Here is a 19,546-nt window from a genome sequence, read left to right as displayed (position 1 = left end):
ACTGAGAGGGTCAGATTAGACAGGATATGACATTGATAAGATCAGAGAAGATAGGGGATACTGAGAGGGTCAGATTAGACAGGATATGATATTGACAAGATCAGAGTAGATAGGGGATACTGAGAGGGTCAGATTAGACAGGAGATTAAATAGACAAGATCAGAGAAGAGAGGGGATACTGAGGGGGTCAGATTAGACAGGATATGATATTGACAAGATCAGAGAAGATAGGGGATACTGAGAGGGTCATATTAGACAGGATATGATATTGACAAGATCAGAGAAGATAGGGGATACTGAGAGGGTCAGATTAGACAGGATATGATATTGACAAGATCAGAGAAGATAGGGGATACTGAGAGGGTCAGATTAGACAGGATATGATAATGACAAGATCAGAGAAGATAGGGGATACTGAGAGGGTCAGATTATACAGGAAACCATTCTGAAAGGGTCAGATTAGACAGGAAATTGTACTGAACAGGTCAGATTAAACAGGAAACACTGAGGTGGTCAGATTAGACAGGGGATACTAAGAGAGTCAGATTAGACTGTAAATACTAAAAAGATGAGATTAGACAGGTTATACTGACAAGGTCAGATTAGACAGGAAATACTGAGTTGGTCATATTAGACAAGGAATCATACTGACAGAGTCAGGTTAGACAGGTCAGATACTGAGAGGGTCAGATTAGACAAGGAATGTAGGTAAACTGGAATTTTTTATGATCAGTTTACACATGAAATTTTAGTTTATAAAGGGACATTAGATCTATATCACATTGTCGATACATTTTGTATTCAATTCTTTTCAAGAGAAATCTGGTATCTTACAAAAATGAAACATTTTTATCTTCTTTAATTCCATAAAATGTTGAAATAAAGAATGACACAAATGAACTGTATGTTTGTGTAGTTGGGTTGTGGAACTTTTTCTGCAGCAATGTACATGTGTAGTCTTTCCAGTCTTTCCCAAAGGATTAAGGCCGAGGCCTCACTGCTGCTTTTTTCAATTTTCTCAGCGACTCACAAGCTTTGGTTTCATGCAATATTCATGCAATTCAAACTCAACTACGATTAGATGTTAAGTAACTTATACAACGATCTGAAAAAATTGTTTCGGTTTTAGAACTGATAGTGGTTGTATTTGTGGAAATGGGCACTTATTTTATAGAATATAACAAACATATCAAAACAAGGGACTCGAGGGAATTACAGTTTAGTGAATTCTATGTTGTAGTGAGGGTACTAAGTTAAATAATGTCAGCTTTTACATCATGTGGTATGTAATCTTCCCATCACTGAACAAGGCTTTCCTAAAATTTATGATACTCACATGCCTAGAAACTTTAAATGTAATTTGAAAACATGTGATGTTTTTCATAACAATTATTTGATTTTATGACAATTTACACTGACACAGCTTTCAATCATTCTTTGTTCGAGATCTGTAAAGTAGATACAATATTCAAACCAAAACATGTTGTGATCTCATCAGAATGTTCAGAACCATCAACAGGGTCTCAGAGTGACCTCATTAAAATGTACAGAACCACAACATGCTCTCAGAGTGATCTCACTAAAATGTTCAGAATTACCAAAATGTTCTCAGAGTAATCTCATTAAAATGTTCAGAACCACCAACATGTTCTCAGAGTGATTTCATTAAAATGTTTAGAACCACCAACAAGTTCTCAGAGTGATCTCATTAAAATGTTCAGAACCACCAACATGTCCTCAGAGTGATTTCATTAAAATGTCCAGAACCACCAACATGTCCTCAGAGTGATCTCATTAAAATGTCCAGAACCACCAGCATGTCCTCAGAGTGATTTCATTAAAATGTCCAGAACCACCAGCATGTCCTCAGAGTGATCTAATTAAATTGTTCAGAACCACCAACATGTCCTCAAAGAGTGGTTCCATTAAAATGTTCAGAACCACCAACAAGTTCTCAGAGTTATTTTGTTTAATTGTTTTGAAGCACCAACAAGTTCTATGAGTAATCTCATTAAGATGTCCAGAACCACCAACAAGTTCTCAGAGTTATTTTGTTTAATTGTTTTGAAGCACCAACAAGTTCTATGAGTAATCTCATTAAAATGTCCAGAACCACCAGCATGTCCTCAGAGTGATTTCATTAAAATGTCCAGAACCACCAGCATGTCCTCAGAGTGATTTCATTAAAATGTCCAGAACCACCAGCATGTCCTCAGAGTGATTTCATTAAGATGTCCAGAACCACCAGCATGTCCTCAGAGTGATCTAATTAAAATGTTCAGAACCACCAACAGGCTCGTAATGATCTTAGATATTCAGAATCCTTAAAAAGCTTGCAAAGCAAAGGAATCTTGGCAAAAAAAATTTGATGTTAAAAATAAGAAACATTCTGGTATTTATCAACTGCTACCTTCATTCAGTTTTCCTGTTTGGATGAAATCACTTGATGTTGTATCTTTTGTTAACAATGAGAGTGATTAGTGCAAGATATTGTCTGGAATTAGGCAAGAAATTTGGTAAATAGGTAAGTCATCCATGTTGATGATATTTCTGTCAGATATTTGTAAAAAATATCAGTAGTGTAAGAATTTCCAGTTGTTGGAAGATGCTTCCATAAAACTTGATTCTTTATGATGGTATTGCATGTTAAGGTGATATTGACTCACAGTAAAGCACTACAGACTTGTGAAATCTCCACTAATACCATCATCATGTGTTGCCCTTCTCCCAAGCATATTATTTAGATAGAAGTGAAGGTTGTGACTTACAGGGTAATGCTGCTGTAGTTGTGATAGGAGTAGTCCTCTCCAAACAGGTATCTCTCCATATCTCCAGGGGTGTATCAGTGCAGCCATTTTATGGACTTTTGATATCAGTAAGTTAATGATTAAGATAGGTCCTGGAAATTAATTATCAAAAGGGAAAGGCTAGACTAGAACACCTGGAGGGACCCGCATCATTGGCAGGAAAGCACCAGATGTCTACAGGTTTATTAGCCTGCCTGATACTTTACCCCCTCCCTTTCAGTACTTCCATTTTCCTCCTTGACACTTTGTTCTCCTTCATCATACTTCTCCCTCCCTTACAATATTTCCCCTCCCTCATGATAATCCTTTTCAATGCTATCCCTACCATTTGATACTCTCTCTTCCCTCCCTCCTGGTACTTTCCCCTACCTTCCTCCCTGGTACTTTCCCCTCCCTCCCTCCTGATACTCTCCCCTCCCTTCCTCTCTAGTACTACCCCTCCCTCCCTCCTGATATTCTCCCTTCCTCCCTGGTACTACCCCTCCCTCCCTCCTGATATTCTCCCTTCCTCCCTGGTACTACCCCTCCCTCCCTCCTGATACTCTCCCCTCCCTTTCTCCCTGGTACTACCGCTCCCTCCCTCCTGATACTCTCTCCTCCCTTCCTCCCTGGTACTACCCCTCCCTCCCTCCTGATACTCTCCCTTCCCTTCCTCCCTAGTACTACCCCTCCCTCCTGGTACTACCTCTCCTTCCCTCCTGATACTCTCCCCTCCCTTCCTCCCTGGTACTACCCCTCCCTCCCTCCTGATACTCTCCCATCTCTTCCTCCCTAGTACCTCCCCTCCCTCCTGGTAATACCTCTCTCTCCCTCCTGATACTCTCCCCTCCCTTCCTCCCTAGTACTACCCCTCCCTCCCTCCTGATACTCTCCCCTCCCTTTCTCCCTGGTACTACCGCTCCCTCCCTTCTGATACTCTCCCCTCCCTTCCTCCCTGGTACTACCCCTCCCTCCCTTCTGATACTCTCCCCTCCCTTCCTCCCTAGCACTACCCCTCCCTCCTGTTACTCTATCTTCCCTTCCTCCCTAGTGCTACCCCTCCCTCCTGGTACTACCCCTCCCTCCCTCCTGGTACTTTCCTCTCCCTCCCTCCTGGTACTTTCCCCTCCCTCCCTTCTGATATTCTCCCCTCCCTTCCTTCCTGGTACTGTCCCTTCCCTCCTTCCCCACCCTTCCTCACCCCTCCTCCCTGATACTACCCCCTCCCTCCTGCCACTTCTGACTATGCCCTCAGTTACTATAGTTAGCATGCCTTGGCATAACACAATCTGTAGTAAACAGAGATGTGTATTGAAATAAAGGCTGCATGGGTGAATACACTAGAATGGATGATATCATCACATCCTATCAGACTGGGGCAGTGTTTATGATGTTCACTAACATGCCTCGACACATGTGCTAGTGTAATGCAATGTCTTGTAACGAGTGTACAGTTATGATTATAAAGACACACAAGTTATGTAGGTATTAATTGATAAAAGAATTAGAATGTTGAACAATTATTCCATATTTTGGTAGGATTAATTTTGATACCTACAGAGTGGCTCCTTTGGAAATCAAATTTTCTGTGATTGTAATCAATTCATAGGAAAGCATTGTACCATCCTCAAGTGTTATTTACCATATAGGAAATTCCGAATTTCAGGGCAGAGGTTGCTATGGCAACTGTCTTTTCTGAGACTACTTATTGTAATTAATGTATTTCAAATATAGTTTTATTGATGCTTGATGAATTTATATAAAAATATATTGTTATTGACATGACACCCGGACTGTACTGTATGAATGTAAAAACAGAACTAATCTTATGTCATCATAAAGTTGGAAAATAGAAAGTACATTTTTCTCTTCAATGATGTATATACTTAAATTCTTATGAGGTCATAAGGGGTCATTTAGTCTGAACAATCTATCCACACATAAGGTCACACAAAAGACTTAACTACCCATCAACACAACAAGGTCATACAGGGTCACACAGCAGTCTTAATGGCCTATCACACACTAAGGTCATACAAGTCTTAACAGCCCATAGGAACACAGCTAGGTCTATACAGGGTCACACAGCTAGGTCTATACAGGGTCACACAGCTAGGTCTATACAGGGTCAAACAGCTAGGTCTATACAGGGTCAAACAGCTAGGTCTATACAGGGTCACACAGCTAGGTCTATACAGGGTCAAACAGCTTGGCCTATACAGGGTCACACAGCAAGGCCTATACAGGGTCACACAGCTTGGCCTATACAGGGTCACACAGAAGTCTTAACAACCCATAGGAACACAGCTAGGTCTATACAGGGTCACACAGCTAGACCTGTACAGGATTATTCAGTAGTCTAATACAGGGTCACACAGCTAGACCTGTACAGGGTCACACAGCTAGACCTGTACAGGATCACACAGCTAGACCTGTACAGGATCACACAGCTAGACCTGTGCAGGATCACACAGCTAGACCTATACAGCGTCACACAGCTAGACCTGTACAGGATCACACAGCTAGACCTATACAGGGTCACACAGCTAGACCAATGCAGGGTTATTCAGTAGTCTGATACAGGGTCACACAGCTAGACCTATACAGCGTCACACAGCTAGACCTGTACAGGATCACACAGCTAGACCTATACAGGGTCACACAGCTAGACCAATTATTCAGTAGTCAGGGTCACACAGCTATGTACAGGGTCACACAGCTAGACCTACAGGGTAGACCTGTACAGGATTATTCAGTAGTCTAATACAGGGTCACACAGCTAGACCTGTACAGGATCACACAGCTACACCTGTACAGGATCACACAGGTAGACCTATACAGCGTCACACAGCTAGACCTGTACAGGGTTATTCAGTAGTCTAATACAGGGTCACACAGCTAGACCTGTACAGGGTCACACAGCTCACACAGCTAGAGCTATACAGGGTCACACAGCTAGGCCTATACAGGGTCACACAGCTAGACCTATACATGGTCACAAGCTAGACCAATGCAGAGTTATTCAGTAGTCTAATACAGGGTCACAGGATTATTCAGTAGTCTAATACAGGGTCACACAGCTAGACCTATACAGGGTCACAAGCTAGACCAATGCAGGGTTATTCAGTAGTCTAATACAGGGTCACAGGATTATTCAGTAGTCGAATACAGGGTCATTCAGGAGAAAGTATCCCAATAAGGGACACACTGGTGCAGATGTAAATAGTTGTAGAAAACTGAAGGTAAAGGATTAGGGTAGGTAATATTATATGTTGATTGCTCTCACTGTTAAACCTAAAGTGGGAAGTACAAGGAATAACAGATTCAGATGGGCCTAATTACCGGTAACTCAAACAATAAATAGACGAGAATGAGGTACATATGCAATACCATACCAGAGATAGAAGAGAATCTTATTTATGAGAAACTGATGAAACTCACGAAAAATTCAAATTAGGATTTTACAAAATCAGTGTTGAGGTCATTAGACAGGACTGGGTTGTAGAAAAATGGTATACATTATGTCAATCATTAATGAAGTGAAATCCAATCGGTTTACAAAGAGAATGATTAATACCGTTCACAGACCTGTAGTGAACTGTTAACATTTTGTAATCACTATAAAACTGCAGCCATATTGCTTGTAACCTGTGACTAGATATTTGAAACAGTTGTATCAGATCAGGAACGCATGTCTGATTTTTTAAAGGTCTGGATGTAAAATCTGCACCGAATGCATGAGGTCAGAGTCTAAGACAGCCATAGACACTATCATAGATAGCGACTCCATTTTGCATATCCCTTGTAATAATATATCTTAGTAAAACATTTTATTTTAGTGTATTTCAAATAAACTTTTACCTTGAAATAGATTCTGTGGTTTTCAGTAATATTTCAGCAGCAGGGATGTTGTAAGTTTCACCTGTTTTTTTTTTTTTTTTTTTAGTTATTTATGATATGCACCAAGTGCTGTCATAAAACCTGCATTTAATGAAAAACTGAAGGTCTGGTTTTGAGTACTTTATAGCTGCATGTCTTCTGTTGATTTAGACAAAGTATTGCTAGAATATTGGTACAAGTTAGAATATTGGTACAAGCTTTGATATTAGTACAAGCCAAGATATTGGTACAAGCTAGGATATTGATACAAGCCAAGATATTGGTACAAGCTAAGATATTGGTACAAGCTAGGATATTGGTACAAGCTTGGATATTGGTACAAGCTAAGATATTGGTACAAGCTAGGATATTGATACAAGCCAAGATATTGGTACAAGCCAAGATATTGGTACAAGCTAGGATATTGGTACAAGCTTGGATATTGGTACAAGCTAAGATATTGGTACAAGCTAAGATATTGGTACAAGCTTGGATATTGGTACAAGCTAAGATATTGGTACAAGCTAGGATATTGGTACAAGCTTGGATATTGGTACAAGCTAAGATATTGATACAAGCCAAGATATTGGTACAAGCTAAGATATTAGTACAAGCTAAGATATTGGTACAAGCTAGGATATTGGTACAAGCTTGGATATTGGTACAAGCTAAGATATTGATACAAGCCAAGATATTGGTACAAGCTAAGATATTAGTACAAGCTAAGATATTGGTACAAGCTTGGATATTGGTACAAGCTTGGATATTGGTACAAGCTAAGATATTGGTACAAGCTAGGATATTGATACAAGCCAAGATATTGGTACAAGCTAGGATATTGGTACAAGCTTGGATATTGGTACAAGCTAAGATATTGGTACAAGCTAGGATATTGGTACAAGCTTGGATATTGGTACAAGCCAAGATATTGGTACAAGCTAGGATATTGATACAAGCCAAGATATTGGTACAAGCTAAGATATTGGTACAAGCTTGGATATTGGTACAAGCTAAGATATTGGTACAAGCTTGGATATTGGTACAAGCTTGGATATTGGTACAAGCCAAGATATTGGTACAAGCCAAGATATTGGTACAAGCCAAGATATTGGTACAAGCTTGGATATTGGTACAAGCTTGGATATTGGTACAAGCTTGGATATTGGTACAAGCTAAGATATTGGTACAAGCTTGGATATTGGTACAAGCTAGGATATTGGTACAAGCTAAGATATTGGTACAAGCTAAAATATTGGTACAAACTTGGATGTTGGTACAAGCTTGGAAATTGGTACAAGCTAAAATATTGGTACAAGCTTGGATATTGGTACAAGCTTGGATATTGGTACAAGCCTAGATATTGGTACAAACTTGGATATTGGTACAAGCTTGGAAATTGGTACAAGCTAAAATATTGGTACAAGCTAGGATATTGGTACAAGCTAAGATATTGGTACAAGCTAAGATATTGGTACAAACTTGGATATTGGTACAAGCTTGTATATATGTACAAGCCTAGATATTGGTACAAGCCAAGATATTGGTACAAGCCAAGATATTGGTACAAGCTAAAATATTTGTACAAGCTTGGATATTGGTACAAGCCAAGATATTGGTACAAGCTAAGATATTGGTACAAGCTAGGATATTGGTACCAGCCAAGATATTGGTACAAGCCAAGATATTAGTACAAGCCAAGATATTGGTACAAGCTTGGATATTATTACAAGCTAGGATATTGGTACAAGCTAAGATAGTGGTACAAGCTAAAATATTGGTACAAGCCAAGATATTGGTACAAGCTAAAATATTGGTACAAACTTGGATGTTGGTACAAGCTTGGAAATTGGTACAAGCTAAAATATTGGTACATCTTTGATTCCAGAAGAAAATTATATTTCTTAAAATCTTATGCAAAATTACCCTAAATAATGAAATCTTTAATGTATTTATGGACCTTTGAAAATTAAATATCTTGAATGTTGATATTTTTCAGGTGGAAAGGGAAATTGCAATAATGAAGCTGATAGAACATCCACATGTATTGGGCCTATATAACGTGTATGAAAACAAGAAATACTTGTAAGTATGCCACAGTTTACTCATTAGATTTTCAATACATGAAATTTGTTTTATTTATTCTTATATTTCTTGTTTCCAAACTTTGATTTAAATTGAAAAAAAAGTTTAATTTGTGTACTTTTAATTTCATCAATTAAGCAATTTCTTTCACAATAAAATTTTAAAACAGTTATTCTGCATATTCAAAAATATCAGAAAGAATCAGAAAAAACGATTATCATCAATCATTGGTTTGGTTAGAAGTTCACAAGGCACAGTTTGTAAAAATTAGGATCTTTGACAAGCAATTTGTAAAATAAAAAGAAACGTGTGATTGATGAAAAAGATGTAGTCAGTTTTGTACTCCATGCCAAAATTAGTCCTGTTCAAGTAGACATGCATTTATCAAGTGTGAGGTGAGTATATTGATGTGATAGAGCGAAGGTTGTTTTACATAAAATTTGGCTGCTGTGGTGGAGGTAGAGATAATTGTGGCTCCCTCAGAGATAGCCCTGTCAGCAAACATGCCCCAAAATTGAAAAGTTTCACTTTTAAATGCCATTCATCAACAGAGCTGTCAAGGTACTCACAGTAAAGTATAAATGGCTTCCAGCAGGTTGTAGATAATCACACTGAAGTACAGACAAGGATATATTTTAACTTTTTTTTTTTCAGAAAGATGTGATTACATGTAAATAGTGTAAATTTTGAGAAAGAATCAGTTTGCTGTGAGGTCTAAGGCAATCTGTCTGAATTAGAACTCAAGTTTAAGTAGACAAATATTCCACTTGTGACATTAGTGTAACTTGTGTCAAAATGGTTCCTATAATGAGTTTGTAAAATTTGTTCAATCTTGACAGCCCTTCATTTTTTTGTTTTGACTGTTCAAAATTAATCTTGTGTGATGTATTTGACAGAAACTTGAAGAGCTAATTTTTGAAAGTCATAAATATCATGAAAGAAAATCACTCTTAAAAAAATGATCTGTGATTAAAAAAAAATGTAATACAATTTTTTTTTTCGTGTTATAATGGTTTGTCTAATTTTCTATGATGTAAATTGCATAATCTAACCTTTCTGTTTGATTCAGAAAAAAACTTTAATGGTATTTTTCCCCAGTGCAAGGCAAAAACATTTATCCAGGAATTAAAATGTTAAATACATATATATCATAAATTGAAAAGATGAGATTAACCCATTCCATGTTTTTTAGCAATTAACTGTACAAAAGCTACACAGAGAGGTTTGAATTTCTCAGGAAGTCATTGATATATATATATGTAAAGAGAAAAAATATTTGGCAGGTAGCACAAAGCTGGATCTTCTCTTAGTTACGAAGATTACAAAATAATCTATATCCTTCTTTGATTGACAGTTTAGTAATAAAAAATTCCTATCTTCCCTTGGTCAGCTATTTGTTTTTTGTGTTTATCACAATTTGCTTCCATCATAGAAGACTTAGCAAGTTCTTCATGTAGAATTTCACTTCCTGTCAAGTTTATCAACTTTATATCTTTGTTTTGAACTTTCTTATTTGGGTAAAGAACAATGTAATCTCTGAAATGAATACAAAAGATGTATGTATGGAATGCCTTTAAAATTATGTTTTAATTAGAAAATTTTGTTAGGTAGGATTTCTCTTATTTAAATGAATAAAACTGGAAACCAAGCATGGATATTGAAACACAGAAAAGAGCCACAGGTTACGTTCATGTTCTAGAGTCAGAATTTTATCTTTTACACACTTTCATGCTGAATACTGAATTTTTCAATGATGATTCATACTTGCAGTTATCCTGTTTTCGTAAAGTTGTATCTCTCACTCCCACCCCCAATCCTGCTCCCCTTTTTTTCATTAAATCTGAGTACAATTTTTAGTGATATGATGTAAGAGTCCCAACAGGTTTTTATGACTTTAAGACTCTATGGATGAATCATATTAAGTGCCAATGCCTCCTTGTGTGCAATATACTTTTACATGAAACTCTTTAAAGATTCTTCCTCAAAGGGGGAGGGAGGACTTTTTTGTGAAAATGAAACTCAAATGATTCATGTATTTATCTTTATAATCAGGCTAGAATTTTAGTGTTCCTTAATGATCAACTGGAGTCTTAACTTTTTCTTTTAATTGTGATAAACAATTATTTGTTATGTACTTTCATTTTACATTTATTTTATTTGGGACCGCTAAATATATGTAGGTCTTAGTAGATCTCTACCATTATGCAGAAAATGTCTTTGAAAATGTTTTCAAAATTAGATATTTTGCACCTTCTTTGAAATTTTTTAATGATGCTTATAATAACATAGAGGAATTGTCCATGTTTTTATTTTACAGATATCTTATATTGGAGCATGTTTCTGGAGGAGAGCTGTTCGACTACCTCGTGAAGAAAGGCCGTCTCACACCAAAAGAGGCACGGCGTTTCTTCAGACAAATTATCTCAGCCCTAGACTTTTGCCATAGCCATAACATCTGGTAATGTTAATCATCTCATGAATTTTCTTTTTTATATTCAGTTTTCAAACTCCATTATTGATGTATTCATTCTTTTCTTTGTAAATATTTTTCATATGTGTACATTAATTAAAGAATCAATTCACTCTAATAGATAGGTTGTTTTTAGCTCACCTGGCCAAAAGGGTCAAGTGAGCTAGAGGGATACTGTGGTGTCTGTCATCCGCCATCGGTCCTCTGTCAACTTTTCCATATTAATTGCAGCTAATCATGAATGACTGAGCAGATTTCAATCAAATTTGGTTTGAATCATCCTTAGGGGAAGGGGAACCAATTTCATGTAAATGATTGGTCTCGAACCTCCTGGAGCCAGAGGAGCGGGGTCCAATAGGGAAATCTATCAGTTTCTTTAATATCTATTTTGTTCTTCATGAATTGCAGTATATTGTCCAAATTTGATTTGAAGCATGCTTGGTTGAAAGGAAATCATTTTGTGTAAATGATAGGCCTTTGGCCCCATGGGGCCAGAGGGGCGGGGCCAATAGGGAAATTCTATCAACATCTTTAAAAATCCATCTTTTTCTTTAAGAATTGCAGGATATTGTACAAAATTGGTCTGAAGCATGCTTGGGTGAAGAGAAATCAATTTTGTATAAATGGTGGATTATGGCTTCCTGGGACTAGAGGGGAGTGGCCCAGTAGGGAAAATAAAGTAAATTCTTTTAAAATCCTTCTTCTTCTGCAAGAATACCTGGATGTTGTCGAAATTTAGCCTAATGCATGCTTGGGAGAAGAGGTATTAATATTTTAGGAAGGATGGATCTGAGTCCTGTATAGTGGGAGTGATGGGGCCCAGTAGGGGAAGAAGGCAAATTCTTCAGGATCACTCTTATGAAGGAATGGCTTGATTCTGTCCCAATTTGATGTGGTGAGACATGCTTGGGAAAAGGAAATCAATTTTGTATGAGCAGTGGCCAATTGGGATCAGAGAGACAGGACTAAATAGTGGACATAGAGCAAATTCTTTAAAATCTTTACTATGTTGAGAACTTAGTTATTTTCAAACAGCTGCATCTAATCCCCTTTTGAAGGAGGGTGGAGTCTGATACAGGGAAATAGATACATGTGTTTTAAATACTTTTCCCTGAGTTAAAATAACTGTGTGATGAAAATCTTTTAAACATAATCACCATTGTCACAGAATATTAGAATGTTCATTGAGTCTGATGATGTAAAATGTCAGAATTACAGGTGGTCAGTTGAGGAATGGTTTCCCATATTCTCCATGGAAGAAACTCATAACTGTATTAAGTTACCATGGTGAACACAGCTTAAAGATACATAACCTCATTATGTGTGGGATGGAGATTGCATTACATATTTTGTGTGGGAGACTTCTGTCAGTATGGTGTGACAAGGTCAAATCAAGGTCGTCTCAAGGGATAAGAGGGATTAAATTCTGTTTATAGCAAATGGCCTGTGGGAGATTTCCTGTGTGCTAGACAAAATATCAAGTATAATAGGCAAAGAATAGAAATGTTTTGATGAAGATTTGCAAAGATTTGTTTCTAAGGCTTAATAACTGTCAGCTTTGTACAAAATCTGTAATCATTTAAAACGTAGCCAATCTTTTGTTAAAGTGCTGTGAATATTTGAACATTTTGTAATAGGTCCATGCTTGTTTCTAATTACCTTGTGTTTAATAGAAGTTCCTCAGAAATGCCAATTATAAGGATATACTGACATTAAAAAAGATGATAGATTTTTCTGGATTGGGAGAAATTTCTGGCCAGAGATTCAGATTTTGAGAAATTTGTTAGTTTGAAGTTGATGGGTGTATTTAAAAATGCTCTGATGAAATATTTGTGTTTGTTTGACAGTCACAGAGACCTGAAGCCGGAGAACCTGCTTTTAGATGACAAGAACAATATACGGGTAGCAGACTTCGGTATGGCCTCACTTCAGGTGGAGGGCTCCATGCTAGAGACAAGTTGTGGGTAGGTTTTTATAGTTGTGTTCAAGGTCATAGGCATCTGTATCAAGGTCAAATTATTACAACTGTTTCAAGGTCATTTTTTTCTTAATGATGCTGATGTAGAAAGTTAAATTACTTCTGCCTTTGGTAAATTTGATTGCTATCAGATATAAAATTCACTTCTTTTGCATAAAGTCTGCACCATTATCTAAATAATAATTTTTAGAAAAGATCATAATGATTCTAAGTATATTACAAACGTTAACATTACCAAGGTCACTACATTTAAAACTAAAATCGCTGATACAACTCTGATCCTGCTGACCTTTAGAATTTGTAATGCTATTTTAAGATGACGGGAAAAGAAATTTCCTAACCTGCAGGAAGTGGCTAGGATTCTAAAACGCGTACCAGAACTCAATCAATAAAATCAGCTGCATTATTGGGAGGAGTGCGGAAGGCAACAGACAAAATCAATACCGTATTTAACTGTATAAGCATAATGCTCTGCGATTACAAAAACACAATTGGTAAAATCTGGAAAAGAAATGATCACAAAGTCGCTTAATGAGTAATGTTTTCGAATTTGTATAGATATTTTGTGATTGGAATAAATGATTTATGAGAGATCTAACATGGAAACGCTAGCTTCAAAGGAAAATATGCTTTAGCAATTGATTTATTTGATAGAAATTATAGTGGAAAACTAGTTATAGTTGAAGGTGTAACTTCATATACACAAGACATAACGTCTTGAAAAGGATATCTGATTTGTTCTTGTCATGCATAGCATATCATGGAGCACTAGCTTAGTGTACATTCAATAAACCTTGGTGTAATCCATAGGGATGCTCCTTTTCTGTTATATTACTGTATCTATACTGTTGAAAGGTTATTCTTGTGGGTAATCCAGTAGATTGCAGGGATATATCCTTGTGTGTACACACAAATCTATAATGGCCACACAAGGGAACAGAGCAATTTTAGACAGGTGGCCTTTACATAGAGGTTACATTATTATCAGTCACAGTAAAATGAGACTGGAAACAAGCAGCCTTTATAGAGAGGTGCTTGTTATGTAGAGGTGACTTTCAAGGCAGGTTTTTCTTTACTTACAGATACAGGTATATAAGATACATTAAAAAGGACAGGTGTGTTTGATAGTCACCCGACCAGAATTAATAAGACAGGTGTGTAAACTGTCACCCTAAAAGGAACTAATAAAGGGGACTTTAGGTTTCTACTCCATCAGACTATCAGCTTTGCATGTGTCCAAAACTTCAATGAAGGATCTTCAGGGAGTCCATAAATTCATTCCAAAATATCCTGATTCTTTTGTGGGTTACCGGTTGTGTATTTAAGTACCATACATAGGAATAGCAGTGTGTCACTAGGTATCTTCCATACTGTTTTACCAAACATCAATAGATACAAGATGTACAAGTACGCTAAGACAGTGGAATGTCATTTATTAATGTTGAGTGACTTACCTGAAGGTAGAGTTGTGGCCCTTTGTTCACCATGTCACATACATTATCCAGGCTGATTTTGGTATCCCTACATCTCCAACACTTACAAAATTTTGTGTACAGGCACATTTTAGTATGATAGTTTGTGATTGTGAAATTAGACCATGTGCCTGTAGTATATACAGAGTTAAAGCCCTTGATTTGATTTTGATTCCAAAATGTACCTGGAGATGAAGGAATGTTTGATATTAAAGATATTCTACCTAATGTCAGGTAGAATGAAAGGTATGTAGATTCATACATAGGAAGGTTCAATCTATACATGGTGTTTGACTGAGCTTAGTCAAATTTTAGTTACTTATCAGAATGTTGTTGTTTCTTCGTCTTTTCTGTTATCTATTCATTCCCACTGGTTTATCAGGATGGGGCACTTCCCAGGAATAATTAATTTTGAGAATGAAACTTCTTAAAAATATTATCATTTTATTGCCAGAATCTCTGAGTGTGTTCTTTATTTTAGTTTTTTTTTTACTGGTTGTATTGAAACTTACGTATTAAAAGAATTTACATTCTTGGCAAAAACAAGGAAAAACTAGACCAGGTTGTTGAGAAGTTACTGATGTATTTTTGGCATGGATATTGAACTTGAGATACGATTGGTTCTGACTTGGAAGAAAGTCAATCTGCTGTAATATAAACACATAACAATATATTCTGAAACAACTTACTTGGTATTTAAATTATGTAAACATATTGGTAGGTCAATAAGGCATAAAATATAGAATTCAGAACCTTCTCAGTTATTTGCAGAATTCTGTTTATGTCCCGGTCATTTTCTTGGGGTTAGGGTTTTGGATAAAGTGTTACTCATGTCCATCTTGTCACATCCATTACACCCTGTTCATGAGTCAGGATGTTTGGAAAGTACCTTGATCCACTTTCAAGGTCAAAGCTAGGTTTCAGTTGGAGGAAAAACATGACAAATAGCTAAAACCCAATAGGAATATTAAATCTCAGGCCATTCATCTTGATGAAAATTGAGAGTTTGATTAACTAAACCGTATAATTATTAATTACTATAGGAAGTTGAATGTAACATAGAAACAAATAATGCATTGACAGTTGAAATATTCTATCTACATATCATGTGCATAAATTTATATGTGCATCATCATTAGCCTATTTATCATAATATGACTGATATTGATCATAGTGTAGTCTTTACGTATTTATCATCCTGTAGTCCTATATATCACAGTATAAATCGTTAGTCCTATCTATCCTAGAAGTATATGTATATACCCTTGGTATCTAGAAACCATCCTGTTTATGACTAAATTGACTGCATTGCCCAGGTTACTTGAACTTGCGTCTCATTATTCATTCTTTAGTTTTCAGTTGAATTGTCACCTTTTTCATTCCGTATCAAGGTCATTTTATGGGTCTTTTCAGGGTCAGTAAAAGGTATACCAAATCAAGGATATATAAAAAAAAGGCCAAGGTCATGTAAGCAAGGTCAACATCATGTATATTTGTCATACAAGTCAAAGCGTTGTTGTTTACCTGATCTGTGGTCATGTATACTAGGTGAAGGTCATGTACACAAGCTACCAGAGTTATGTGTAATATGTCAAGGACATGTTTACAATGTCAAGGTTATATCACTATGTAGTGGATCAAGCTTTGAATACAAGCAGTTGATATTCATGTATTTAATGCCATTGGGTCACAGCCTTATATACGGCCATAATATTCTGTTTGTAAATGTTATGAAATTACATGCTGATTCAAGGTCACATATTCATGCACTGTGTCAAGGTCACATATTCATGTAGTGTGTCAAGGTCAGGTATTTGTAAGAATGATCATGGCTATGACTCAATGTCTAACTCTGGTGTATAGCTATATAAATACATGTGATTATTCTGGCCATAATTTCTCAAAATCAATGTCGGAAGTTCAAAAAATGTCCTAACATATGTGTAAGTATTGTACAGAGTTAATTTTAAACAAAAAAAAAAAAAACCCAATAGTTTAGGACATTTTCCACTATCCTGTATTGCTTATGTATAGAAAATTTTAATTAAGGAATTTCCTGAAGTGAAGGTATGTTTGTGTAAATGGAGGTTGGAATATGTATGCAGATTCTCTAATAAATATAACCTTATATAGTGGAATATAATATCTTACTTTTACGATACGCAGGTCACCTCATTATGCATGTCCTGAAGTCATAAGGGTAAGAATAGCCAATGAGAATGCATGTTGTGGACATGTTTTGCTGTTACCCTTCCTTGTAATACACAGTTATATCAGTTTATTTGCACTTTCTATAGATTAGAAATATGAAAAACATTACAATTGGTTTGTAGAATGATCGGATGTCAATGTGATGAAGTGTCTGTCGCCAGCTTTCCATGTTGTGAAGTGACCAGTGGTCACTGTGTTTAAATCTGTGCTCAATGTTGTGTGTTCTGTTTATATTTATAGCATGTTTATCTAGTTAATTTTGACAGAACAACCATTGCGAGACAGGAGTCTTATTGAAGGTTCAACACCAGGACTCTCCATCATTCTGTTAATCTGTTTGATACTTTTTGTAAGGTTAAAATCTTTCATTTACAGCCACAGAATTGCACACATGGATGAATTTATCTAAGGATTTCAGTGTCATGATCTAAATTTGGTCTTGTATCTCTCATTATATAGAGTTAAGGTCTTTTGTTTACTGTGTCACACTCTATCTGAGATATATATTGTGTAGGACTATATCACACAACTGCAAATTTTGTGTACAGGTGTCTATTTCAGGTTGCAGAATGTTATAATTTGAAATAAGACTTAAGATGAAGAACAGGATATTTTTTAATTACCATAACTTAAAACAAATATCATGTAAAAGTTCACTGGTTCAAGTAAACTCAATGTTACAGCTGACTTAGTCAAGCTGAGGTCAGAAATCAACAACAAGGAGGGGTAGATTGAGACAGCCAAAGCAGAGGGGGACAGGGCTGGGATGTCTTTAGTCTAATGATGTCGCATGATAAATGTTGAATGTGGATAGAAAAATGGAGTCGAAATACTCACAACAACACAAAATATTATACCTACAGGATGTTAATCATAAAATGTGTTAAATATATTACAGAGTTATGTCCCTTAGTTCTTGATTTTTATACTCTCACAATTTTATGGTCATGGTAGAGAGGATGAAGCATTTGATAATGTCAGGCATGTGACTTTTTTCCCATTCTGTCCTGTCTCAGTTTAGTTCATTGTTATGTTAGCTGCATTTTAACAAATGTCAAGGATAAGAATATCTCAAACAGATCCTCATGTTCCAGAATATCTAGATCACTGTTACTATTTATAGACATTTATATCCAATTTAGTATCATTGCTATAGCATCTTTCCTTTCTTAATGGAAGTCTACAAAAGGTCAAACGGGAACTGGAAAAGCTTTGTATTTCAGTATAAAAGTACATAGTAACATATTTATTCTCTCATGAATATGTACAGAATAATAAAATGATATTCACAGGAATTAGTTCAGATGTTTTGGCTTCTGTGATTTAGTTATAGCTGATAGACCAAGATCATAATAGGCTTGATTTTCTCATTTCTGCTGTGTTAAGTATGGCATCAGGAAGGAATACATCAATTTATTTACCTTTTAAGTATGGTAACTTTAAAGAGGTAGAAGAATTGAAAGTAATCACCTCACACATTGAATCAGAGTGTGGATATCAAAGAGATTTTTTTCCTCTAATATATGGGTTTTGACAAGCCAATTTTTCTTCCAAGATAATTGTTTACTTGTACAAAAATAAATCTAAAGCATATTTTTCACAAAATTGTTTCTGTAACAGATATAATGCCAAGTTTTTGTCTGATTTTAAAAGCATGTTCATTATCAGTCAAACAGAAGGTATTTTTAGTTTTAAAGAGTTTGAGTAAACAACCAGTGAGCACTTGATGACCCCAACTTACACAGATGTTTCTTTGGCTAATTGACACGGAAACTGTAAGGAAATGAAGTTAAGGCAGATATTTAGAGTTCTATGAATGATTAAAGTTATCATCATTTTAATTTCAATTTTATATTTAAGATCAGTTTGGAAATAAGTTAAACTAAAGTGAATGTCATTTGTAGCTTTTTTGAAATATTTCCATCATCTTTAGATTCCAGACGAGATTAATTTGATTGTTTAAGGATTTGAAATGTAATCCACATCAGTTTCTCTGTGTGGAACATTAAGAAACATTTACCAATGAGCTTCAATACTCCTATAGTAATCATATTCTATGTGAAATAAGTCCATGGGGCACTACATAAATGATTGACTTAATGGAGGTTAGTGAGGTGGGTGTGGCAGGAGGGGGCTTACTACAGAACAACAATGACATGGCATAGAAAGTGCTAGTTTTACAATACTGTTTCACTGACTGAACAGTAACACATATGGGTGGGCTTATTACTATACCTGGATTTACTGCCTGATGATTAGGGTACATCATGCTACAGTGTGATGGATGTTTTTGCTTCTGTGTTGTAACTGTGGTTAGACAGTCCAATCAACTAGTTGTCTGTGTCTATAACATGTCTAAGATTATAACTATGATCTTACCATATCACCAGCAGGATGAGTAGATTAATCAAGTATGGTCATAACAGGTTTTTGTTTTCCATATTACAATTTCATTTCAGTGACAATTACCATAACTTTAGAATGCAAATATGGTACCTACAACCATCTTTGTATCCCAAAAATAAAAGATTCATAGAAACATAGAGTGATTTCTCGTCCTGTAAAAACCTTCATGGTCACAACAGGATTTTTGTTTTCCATGTTACAAATTCATATCGAGAGCAAAGGACTTGATATCAAGAACACAGGAATTTTTGCCCTCCTACCC

The 19,546-nt window shown here is 36.1% G+C and overlaps 1 protein-coding gene across 1 annotated transcript in view; it reads left to right on the top strand.

Annotated features, from left to right (window-relative positions):
* LOC132563054 (serine/threonine-protein kinase BRSK2-like) overlaps nt 1-19,546 on the top strand; it is a 93,226-nt gene that overhangs the window by 57,259 nt on the left and 16,421 nt on the right. The window contains exons 3-6 of the mRNA XM_060227814.1: nt 8,662-8,747; nt 11,065-11,205; nt 13,065-13,181; nt 16,834-16,867. Coding sequence (XP_060083797.1) covers nt 8,662-8,747; nt 11,065-11,205; nt 13,065-13,181; nt 16,834-16,867 — 378 coding nt within the window. The remainder of the gene's footprint in view (nt 1-8,661; nt 8,748-11,064; nt 11,206-13,064; nt 13,182-16,833; nt 16,868-19,546) is intronic.

The sequence above is a fragment of the Ylistrum balloti genome, unplaced genomic scaffold (genome assembly GCF_031769215.1).
Source record: "Ylistrum balloti isolate Yb309-2 unplaced genomic scaffold, AGI_CSIRO_Ybal_v1 Utg371572, whole genome shotgun sequence".
NCBI classification, from domain to species: domain Eukaryota; kingdom Metazoa; phylum Mollusca; class Bivalvia; order Pectinida; family Pectinidae; genus Ylistrum; species Ylistrum balloti.
This window is presented reverse-complemented; position numbering and strand designations above follow the sequence as displayed.